This window comes from Anarrhichthys ocellatus, unplaced genomic scaffold (assembly GCF_004355925.1).
Source record: "Anarrhichthys ocellatus isolate YVR2014 unplaced genomic scaffold, GSC_Weel_1.0 scaffold15, whole genome shotgun sequence".
NCBI lineage: Eukaryota > Metazoa > Chordata > Actinopteri > Perciformes > Anarhichadidae > Anarrhichthys > Anarrhichthys ocellatus.
Window position 1 is genome coordinate 3,280,823 of NW_022280045.1, and position 10,376 is coordinate 3,291,198.

The following is a 10,376-nucleotide window of genomic DNA, read 5'->3' on the forward strand; positions in this document are numbered from 1 at the left end:
CTCTCTCTCTCTCTCTCTCTCTCTCTCTCTCTCTCTCTCTCTCTCTCCCTCTCTCTCTCTCTCTCCCTCTCTCTCTCGCTTTCTTTTGTTTTTTTACTTTTCAACTGCACCCCGTGCAATATCAGTAAGATGACTGATGCTCTGCAATAACCACATAGACCCAACACCTTTCTCACTGGTGTTAACTATCAGCTCCACAGTGTGCAGACCGGTGTCAATATATACTGGACACAAACTTGACAGCTCACTAACAGGTAGCAGACTGAACAACATATCGTTGAAAGCTACATGTATATGGTTGATTGACTTTTCTGTTGAAACATGGCTCCACACTCACTCACCTTCTCTTCTTAGTGTCTCTACAGGTTGAATAGGAGCAGGATTGGCAGGTGTGGGGTGCACTCTGAAGTTCCCTGGGTTGTTAAGACAAGAGACAAAGTAATGTTTAAATATCTTTAAAAGTGTTTCAATTAATTGTTCAAATCAAACAACGTACCGAAGGATGGAAGAATATGGTTGATGTTCAGCCAGGCTCTTATGAAGGGGTAGATCGATATGAGCAGGCCTGGAAAGCAGACAGCATAACTAAATTGATGAATTACATATAAACACTGCTTTTATTATAGTGGCCTAACCACTATTGGTGGGATAAATAACAAGTAAGAACAGATTAACTGCAATGTTAGCGCGACTGATTTGTCACAATCTTGTACTCAAAAGAAATGATAATCAATCATGTTTATTTTCTGACCGGTATTTGCTCTAAAGTGGGCACACCAGAGGGTAGAGCAGCTCTTCATATACGTTTAGACATCACATCAATGACAGCCTTCGATGAAATAGCCTTCAGATATTTTTACATACAGAGTGTGATGTTACTTCCTGCTCAGCTCCAAGTATAAATTAATATCTGAACCGCAGGGCTCGCGTGCCTCTCAGTGGCACTCCGCTCCAATTCAACAGTTATTGATTTCCCTTATAAGCCACAAGAGTCGACATTAAACCCCGGCAGGTCCGGAGGGTGGCTGTGACGAGCCTGCGTGTGCTCAAAATGTCATGAAACTGCAGAAGGAGTGAAAGGAATCTGTCGAGGACACTCTGTTCACACTCATTAGTCAGCCTATGTGTCGGAGGAGGCATCAAGGCGCATCAGCCCCAAAACACATAATTAGATGCTACTTAACTGCACAAGTGCTGCACAGAGTGAACGACTCCGTCAAGCTGCTGCGCTCACTTTTTGATTTGCCAAACTCTTGTGCACATTAAAAACACAACTGAATTATTGAAAGCTGATCAGATCAACGGTGAGAATACATTTACCATTAACTATGCATGCTGATGTTGTCGTCCTCGCATCGAAAGCCCTGCCCTTCGCTCTTTCCCTTTCTCTCACTCCTTTATCTGGGCAGTGAAGCTCCTCCGGCTTTCAGTTGGCTCCAGTTACACCGTTGTATCAAGTGATCACATGGTGTCTTTTTCAAGAGCGGTAGAAGGGAAATGTCACAGGCCACAGAACTTTCACTAATTTGGGATTTAAATAATAATTTTAAAAAAACATTCCTCAGTTTGCCCGTTGGATATGAATGTGTCCTCCTCAAAGCAGACAATACTCTGAGGAGATTTTCTGAGGAGAACATACGTTTTACTTCCTCATTGTTTGGGGTGTCACAGATCCCACTGTTGTATATGTAGAGATAGCAATCATTGCTATGTAACATGTTTTCCCCTCCGACCTTATTAAAACATAATATCTGGAAAAGTTCCCACGTGGCACTTTCTTTTTGACACAACCTAAACTTGCATATTCAATGAAGGTGACAAAACATTATTACATCAAGTAAGGAAATATTTCTTTCTGGGGTATGGATGGAAAATTATGTATTTCTTTTGTTTTTCAATAAATCATTCATAAACAAATGTAGAGTAGGTTTTCCTCCATAGTGAGGAAACTTAACCTGTTAAAATCCACCTGCCCGCTGGTGGGTTAGGGGTGAATGGTTGGTTTTGAATGATGGTATCAGGGTTAGGATTATTATGTGATTACCCATCGTGTTTAAGCAGGTGTCACAGACTAAAAACAGAAGTGTCCATAGTTTCCATAGAGGCCTCCAAAAGGTAGAAATGATGTAAACGTTAAAGCTATTCTCTTAAAAATTAAGAAAAGTCATGAAGTACCAAGGTGATAAAATAATGTTTTGAATGCTATGTTTTTTAAGCAGTTTACACTAACAACTCTTCATCAATATATGGTGACACGACAGAAAAAGATTCATGGAAGGGAGAAGCTCAAAGCATAATGACGAAATACCGTTCCCACAACTGGGTCAGTAGTTCCTAAAAACTTCCACACACACTCACCGAGGCCTCCCGCTCCCAGGAAGATCCCTCCTACAGCATCGGCGTCACACTGCCTGGATATCCCGATGATGATGCAGCCCGCCACAATGCTGAGCAAGGCTGATCCCACCCGTAGCCCATGGTACTCCCCAACGCTGACGGGGTTCATTCAGCAGGTGGAGGCCCCCCCCACCTGCTCCTCAGACACACATACACACACACACACACACACACAGACGCAGACACACAGACAGTGAACAGTCTTGATACTACACTCTGCTTCAGGCCCTCACTGCCAGTTGCACCTTCACTGACATCTGCACCAGCCTCCCATGCTTTCACTCTCTCTGACACACTTCTCTGGCGAAGCCTCCATCTCCGTTCTCCAAAGCTCAAGACGTCTCATGCATCTTTAAAGACTGAGATCTGGTTTCCGTTGCCACCGAATATTAAAGCTTGATACGTGTGCCGCAAATCTGATCACAGCCCTCTTCCAACCAGCACTGGCATCTATAGCATCACATACGCAATGAATAGCTCGAGTGTCATTTTAGTGAATATGAACACCAAAATGACAAACAGCTGTGAGGCTGTCTTTAGCATGTGCAGAGTGTCACGCACTTAGAAGTACAAGGCCAGAGCAGCACAGAGGCACAGAGAGAGAGAAGGGGAGATGGAGAGAGAGAGAAAACGGGTGACAGTTAGAGAGACGGAGTTAGAGTATGTGCTACTTGTGTGATTTGTCTGTGAGCTTGAAGGGAATGTGTAATGAAAGGTTCAGAGAGTCCTCTACAGTGGGGGCCCGAGGCCATCCACAAAGGCCTGCAGTTGCCATAGGAATAGCATATCCATGGCAACAGAGGGAAAAGGAGGGTAAGCAAGATTAACACAGGCGAATAGGATAACAAATGAACTTAGTGGGGAGAAAGAAAAACACGTTTCCTGTTGGGCAAGTCTATGTCAAGTCTGTATATGTCTACATCTATTATCAATCAATGCTGGTTATATGGTGTTTGTGTGTGTGTGTGTGTGTGTGTGAGTGCATGTGTGTGCGTGACATAGGCCGCCTATAACTTTGTGACCCTTTAAGCGACCCATTGTCAAAGGTTATATCTTCGTGTGTCAACGCTTGAAGAAAATAATAAGAAGAGTGTTTGCTATGTTCTCTAACATCTACCAGAAAGTCAAGCTCCCTCAAGGTGTGAGTGCATAAGAAGGGAAATGTTATCATCTTGAAGCAAAATTGGAGTTAAGGGAATTTCTGGGAAACGAAAAAGAAATCAGTGGTGTTGTACACAATGATATGAGATGAGCATTGAAGGATGGCAGACCTTGCCGTCCTGTACTATAGTGGCACACCATCTCCAGTGTTCACATAATGAACACACTAAATCACCACAGCTTGAGCTCAGTCCGGGTTAAGCACACTCATTAAATGTGAGGCAATAACCACAAATGTTAGGTAACGACACAAATGTATCTCATCTCTCTTACGTCTCTGAGGTTAACGGCACTGTGCTATCTAATAATCAACTTCAATACATTTAAGATAAGAAAAACTTTTAGTGTCAAGGATCACTTTTCTCCCCACATTGGACGATTGTCACGACAGTAATAATGGACAGTCATTTGAGCATTTACAGCTCTGTACATGTAGTTTTACAAGATAATCTCGGAGGCTGCAGTTCTGAACATACAGTAAAGTTTTTTGATACATCATTTACATCATTCATTAAATGAATAAAAGAAGCCAGAGCGATCAAAAAAGGATGCGTTGGCCGGGAATCGAACCCGGGTCAACTGCTTGGAAGGCAGCTATGCTTACCACTATACCACCAACGCTACACATTAGCTGACAGAGTCATAACTCAACAAATGGGTTTTTATCGTGAATAGATTGTATGCTTTGTCAGTTTCTAGCGAGCGAGCGAGCGAGCGAGCGACAGAGAGCGAGAGAGAGCGAGAGCGAGAGAGAGAGAGAGAGAGAGAGAGAGAGAGAGAGAGACGACCTGCTTTACTATGGAGGACAGAAAATGCCATAAGTATAAATAAATACAGGAATAAATAAATACATGTTTAAATAAATGTTTGAATACAGAAATAAATAAAATAATAATTAAATGCTGAAATAAATACTGAAATAAATAAATGCTGAAATTAATAAATAAAATAATATTTATTTATTTCAGCATTTAATTATTCTTTTATTTATTTATTTCTGTATTTATTTAAACATTTATTCATTTATTCTTAAATCATATTCTGTCCTCCATAGTTTCATATATTTTTTTGATACTTATGGCTAATTCCATACATAGACTGGGGTCAGACTGTATTGTACAATGCATACATTTATTTGGTTCATTAATTTAAGATTACTGATGTCATCAAGGAAGCACAAAACACTTGGCCAGTACGGGTATCGAACCCGCGACCTTGGCGTTATTAGCACCACGCTCTAACCAACTGAGCTAACCGGCCAATTATTCAAGTTGCACACAAAAGATGTGATGTGTATACATTTCAAATGTGTACACAGAAATGTAGAAATAAATATATGATATGTATTTCTTTATGTCCTGTTTGATTACCAATTTTTATTTATTTATCTATACATCTATTTTTTTATTTCCATATTTATTTCAGCATTTATTTATTTCAGCTTTTATTTATTATTTTATTTATTTATTTCTGTATTCAAACATTTATTTAAGCATTTATTTATTTCTGTATTTATTCATACATTTATTAATGCATTTATTTATTTATACATAACTCATATTCTGGCCTCCATACCTTAAAACTACGAATGCCTACTAATACTCATTATGTGTGACCAAGTAAATGACTAGACTTCGTGGCGCAACGGTAGCGCGTCTGACTCCAGATCAGAAGGTTGCGTGTTCAAATCACGTCGGGGTCAATTCTTATTTCCGTTACTCACTTAAGAAACATCTTTTCATAATAAATAAATGCTGAAGTAGATACATAAATAAATAAATGCTGAAATAAATAAAAATAAGAGATCATATTAAGGAATAAATGCTAAAATAGATATGGAATTGAAGAAACCAATACATAGATAAAGAAATACGCATTCCCTCGAGGTTCTTTAATGCATGTTCTCTGGTAAGATCTAAGCATTTTCCATTGATTTTATTGAATTCAATTAATACTTTTTTTAATTCACTTCATTTCATTTTAAAACTGAACTACTGAACTGAAAGAACTTATGAGCTGTATACATGTATACCTGAAGGGATAGTAGGACACTGATAGTGTCACACTAAAGACTGCAGAATAGAATTAGATAAAAATGAGGAGGCGACATACTGACAGCAAGAAACTATTATCCAAACCAAAAACTGGGCTCGTCCGGGATTTGAACCCGGGACCTCTCGCACCCTAAGCGAGAATCATACCCCTAGACCAACGAGCCGTGAAACGCACAGAGCGCGATGAGTTGTTAGACAAAGACCTTAACAAATTCAAGCAAACATGATGGCGCTCTGTTGGCAGGTTTTCAATAATAGTTTCCTTACCTTTCTGATCACCTAACATCTCTGTTGGCAGGTTTTCAATAATAGTTTCCTTACCTTTCTGATCACCTAACATCGGCTTGTGGCGCTTGTGGCGCCTCTGGCAAATTCCACGACACTTTAGCACTACATCAAAGCCACCTGTTTTAATTTCAGAAAATATATTTTTTGCAAGAGTGCGGCGAAATAATTTATTAAAGAAAATATATTTTTTGATGATTGCATCGAGCGGGATTGGATCTCACTAGAGTTAAACAATATGTAACCTGAGTTAGTTTCATTGCAACAACAGCAGCTCGAGTTTATACAGAATGGGTGTTTCGTTGTTGTTAGCAAAATGTTTGTAAAACGGTTGTAGCTATTTGCAAAATGTCATAACTTACCTGAATGACTCCATAACATGAATTTGTTTACCACTTGCTGTAGAGAGAAATGCACGCTAGCTTGCATCTGGCTGTGAAAGCAGGTAAATGGAGAGTTTAGCAACAGTAGTTCAGGAGTCATGTCAGCTTAAAGGTAAATGTGTTGATACTCACGTAACTAGACAGCACTGTGGTAGAATTAGTTCTAATGGATGGCTAGCCACTAACTTTAGGATGAGCTTGACCATAGACGGGTTTCTGTGCAACATCATAACAAAGACGCGCGCGCAAATAGGGGGGGGGCGGAAAACAGCACTCTTCACAAGATTTTGAGATACAAATGCAGCTTCGTTTACCTTTTAACAAATACGAACAAAAAACGGAAACCAGATCCCTTCCGATATCTCGTTGCCCATAGATTCTGTTTCCATCTGCAGATATCTGTTTATCTTAATTACTTTGGTCCATACACACAAGGTATGGAGGGTGAAGGTCAATGAGGCAACAAACTGTGCTGTGCCAGCAAGCCTAGCAAGGCCCAAGTTTACCCGAATCAATACAGTAGTGAAACCAATCCTGCTTCAGACTGAGGCCCTTCTACCTCATTAACATACAGACACAGAAATACAGAAATAAATAAATGTAGATGAATAAAAATGTAGAAATGAATTCAAGTGCTATCTTGTGTAGCTTTGTATTGTGTGTCTTGTGTGTTATTTTTTGTATATCTTTGTATTATGTCTTTACCTTGTACTGTTTGTTATTGTGCTTTCCTTGTTTTGACCTGCCAAGGGACTACAGATGCAAATTACCTTAAAACTATAATCTGGCACGGTGCATCAAATGGTGACATTTATGTTTTAAACTGTACATGGTCCCTTTAAAATAAAATAAATAAATAAAAAAGATATTCGTTGATCTATTCCCTGTTTCATTATCAACCTTTATTTATTTATTAACATATTTATTTATTTCTGCATTTAATGCTTCTTAAACACCTTTTGTCCGCCATTTCGGCGCATATAACAGTGATAAATACAGTATAAATACAGTGATAAATACAGTGCAAATACAGTGATAAATACAGTGATAAATACAGTATAAATACAGTGATAAATGCAGTAGTAATATTCACTCCACTGTCTGAGAATACGCACCCGTCAGCAAAGCTGTCCACGGCATACGGGTTTTTATCTGTCGTCATGTGACCCACACTCAGCCATCTTGTGGAAAACGAAGAGAGAGAGAGAGAGAGCCACACAACTCGCATACAAACCTTGTGCTGTCAGAACAAGCCGAGGTAAGACAGCCAAAGTTTAATACACTAGCAAAGAAAATTCGTACATTTAAGTACAGTGCCATGTCAGAGAGTCATGTTCTGATGAGCTGGGGTGCTTGGGGACTGTTCTTAAACAACCATGTTTACTTGGCCTTGCAGCACCGGGCTCCAGTGACTCTGTGTGCTGGTCCGGGACGCTAGTGCGGGACGTTTTGTCAAGGAAATGTTGTGGATCCGGTCTGTTCGAAGGCCGCGTGTAGCTAGTTAGCCAACTTGTTAGCATGCTAGCTACAAGTGTTGATCATAGGGATTGACTCATGTGTCAGAGCGGTGTTACGTGTGGTATACAACGGTAGAATATAGAACAATACGTTCTCTCCTGTAATAACCGAATTTAGCGGCAACACATGTCGATCTTCACGTATGACATGCACACGTTAGCTATGATGGGTTATAACACTGCTAGCTAGCTAGCTAACATTAGTTGGCCAACTGCTGATAGCTAACGCGCTAGCATGGCCACCGTTGGCTATGAAATATACACTGGGGTGGCAGCAGCATGTAGCAAGTGGTAGTTAAACTACAACTCTGATTCCACCTTACAACACAACCGTTACTCTATTGTCAACGTTTAACCGTTGGGAGATGTGTGGGCTAATGTCAGTTACTAGTGTCATGAGTTTCAACGTTAGCTCAATTATCCATGTTAGCTACTCATTTGACTGGTTAGCTTGCTACGTTAGCTAACGTCATGTTGGTAACGTTAAGGATGATTTTCCACTAAACCTTTCCAAATGATCACCACTGCTCTAGCCAGCGTGTGACGTTAACATTAATCAGTCACGTAAATAATAGTAATATAATACAAGCTTCAGTAAGGTTACAATGTACAACATCAGAGTGGACATCTGCTGAAATAGCTTAGCTATTTGTTTAGCGTTAATGTTACACGGTGGAGTCAACAATCCTGACAACTATGCAAGAACATAGTGATCATTCATTTTTTTTCAGCTGACCGAAGCAGTTCCCCCTTATTAACAATGGAAGTCCCACAGAACCGTACAAATAAGAGTTTTTATTGGAGATTGGGCAGTCGGCGAGCTTTGGCTCTTAAATAATTTCAAACAAGTCGTAACATTATGTCGTCTTCTAACTTTATGTTCACACTGGCAAATGTGCGAAGTGTGCTGGAGAATCGGCACAAATGCTGTTAACTTAAGGCGTTAATTTATTGCTTTAAGTACTCTAACTTACACGTGGCTTATCCTGGCTTCCATATGGTCAGCGGTACTGTCTGTCTACTGTCACCGTGTGTGCCTGATGTCTGAGCAAGCCTCGCGATGTAATAAGTCCTTGCTTTGAAACCTAAGTGTAAGGGAAAGTCTTAGCAGTGGAAAACGACACACAAGTAAACAAACAGCTAATCTTGTTGGCAAAACGTGATCATTCTTTTCTGGTTATATGCTGAAGTAAAAGGCAACCCCTGTTGACAATTACAGGTGTCTGGCGAACCCTCTTTGCATGCTGAGAGACTTCCTGAAATAGCTTTAGCATACTGAAATTGAACACTGCTTGTGTGCTAGTGGGATGGGCTGTTGTAATACATTAAAGCAGGTGATAAAACCAAGTATTTCTCCAAATTCTGTTGGTCAGATTTATGCTATGATGAATACATTGTTAAATACAAACATTTACTTAAACTAATATGGTAAAACATCATAGGTTTAGTTATTCCTCTTCTGTAGATATAGATTGATTGCAAATGTATTTGGGATGGAAACAGGATTGAAGTTTAGTTATCCAGATGTTAAGATATAGTAATTGATTTTCAAAGTGCTCAACCCCCTGATGCAAGACAGCACTGCGGGGACTTAATGTACATTTATTGTCTTGAACTTGTTTTTTCAACAGTAGAATGTGCCGTAACAGTATATACTGAGTGGTACTAATCCTTTTTCTCCCTTTTCATATTTGTAGAACTTCAAGGAAGAATGGCCGAAACCCAGACACTTAACTTTGGACCAGAATGGTAAGTAAACTAGCATGAATTTCATGATTATTCTGCGAGAACTGATTTGTAGGTTGTGAAACTGCTTTTCTGTCGGGGCCCAGTGCAGCTTTTCTATACATGTTCAGACATGTCAAGTTCAGCTTATCTGTTGTCTCCCCTTTCTCTGTCCCTTCTGCTTTGACTATGCCTTCTCTCTACAGGCTCCGTGCCTTGTCTGGAGGTGGTAGTGGCAGCGGCGGTGGTGTCGGTGGTGGTGGTGTCGGAGGTGGCTGCGGGGTCGCCTCTCCACCCCTCTCACCTGTATTGCCAAAGTATAAACTTGCAGACTATCGCTACGGGAGAGAAGAAATGCTAGCACTTTATGTAAAGGATAACAAGGTTGGTAGGCCCATGATGTCCGCAGCTTAGCTGTCGATGCGGGCTTGAAGTCAACATGATTTGCATACAAATTGTGTTCCTGCCCAGATTCAATTGACATCTTATTTTGGTGTGTTGTAACATATTCTTTCAAACCTTCATGCATCTTAACAGTGAAACCTGTGATTGTTTAGATCCCTATAGACCTACACGATAAGGAGTTCCTGCCCATATTGCAAGAGGAGCCCTTGCCGCCTCTGGCTCTCGTGTCTTTTACAGAGGAGGAACAGGTAGGAGTGCTTCTATCGGGTCTCTGTCTTGGTGAAATCAGAAACATTTCCTTCTGACTTCTCGCCCAAGCTTAGCTCTCCTCTTTGCACCGGAACTGTATTTTGGTACCTTTATTGCCAAAAGTACTTTATAATCCAATAAACTACATTAAGGAGCCAACTGGCCTGAGGGCAATATATATATATATTTATATATATATA

General features: G+C 40.2%; 2 protein-coding genes and 4 non-coding genes across 13 annotated transcripts in view; 2 read left to right on the top strand and 4 right to left on the bottom strand.

The window, feature by feature from the left end:
* The window catches only part of kncn (kinocilin), a 5,852-nt gene extending 3,338 nt beyond the window's left edge, over positions 1-2,514 (bottom strand). The window contains exons 1-3 of the mRNA XM_031855343.1: positions 2,359-2,514; positions 497-565; positions 342-413 (exon numbers count right to left, since the gene is read on the bottom strand). Coding sequence (XP_031711203.1) covers positions 342-413; positions 497-565; positions 2,359-2,506 — 289 coding nt within the window. The 5' untranslated portion in view covers positions 2,507-2,514. The remainder of the gene's footprint in view (positions 1-341; positions 414-496; positions 566-2,358) is intronic.
* Positions 2,515-4,107: 1,593 nt separating this feature from the next.
* On the bottom strand, positions 4,108-4,179 carry trnag-ucc (transfer RNA glycine (anticodon UCC)). Its single transcript has one exon. It is a non-coding gene; the product is annotated as a tRNA-Gly (tRNA).
* A 565-nt stretch (positions 4,180-4,744) lies between these two features.
* On the bottom strand, positions 4,745-4,818 carry trnai-aau (transfer RNA isoleucine (anticodon AAU)). The gene has a single exon. It is a non-coding gene; the product is annotated as a tRNA-Ile (tRNA).
* Positions 4,819-5,188: 370 nt separating this feature from the next.
* trnaw-cca (transfer RNA tryptophan (anticodon CCA)) lies at positions 5,189-5,260 on the top strand. Its single transcript has one exon. It is a non-coding gene; the product is annotated as a tRNA-Trp (tRNA).
* Positions 5,261-5,704: 444 nt separating this feature from the next.
* Positions 5,705-5,776, bottom strand: trnap-agg (transfer RNA proline (anticodon AGG)). Its single transcript has one exon. It is a non-coding gene; the product is annotated as a tRNA-Pro (tRNA).
* A 1,694-nt stretch (positions 5,777-7,470) lies between these two features.
* The window catches only part of gigyf2 (GRB10 interacting GYF protein 2), a 19,342-nt gene continuing 16,436 nt past the window's right edge, over positions 7,471-10,376 (top strand). For all 8 annotated transcript variants that reach the window (XM_031855034.1, XM_031855035.1, XM_031855039.1 and 5 more), the window contains exons 1-4: positions 7,471-7,538; positions 9,495-9,546; positions 9,729-9,906; positions 10,080-10,175. In XM_031855034.1, coding sequence (XP_031710894.1) covers positions 9,509-9,546; positions 9,729-9,906; positions 10,080-10,175 — 312 coding nt within the window. In that variant the 5' untranslated portion in view covers positions 7,471-7,538; positions 9,495-9,508. The remainder of the gene's footprint in view (positions 7,539-9,494; positions 9,547-9,728; positions 9,907-10,079; positions 10,176-10,376) is intronic.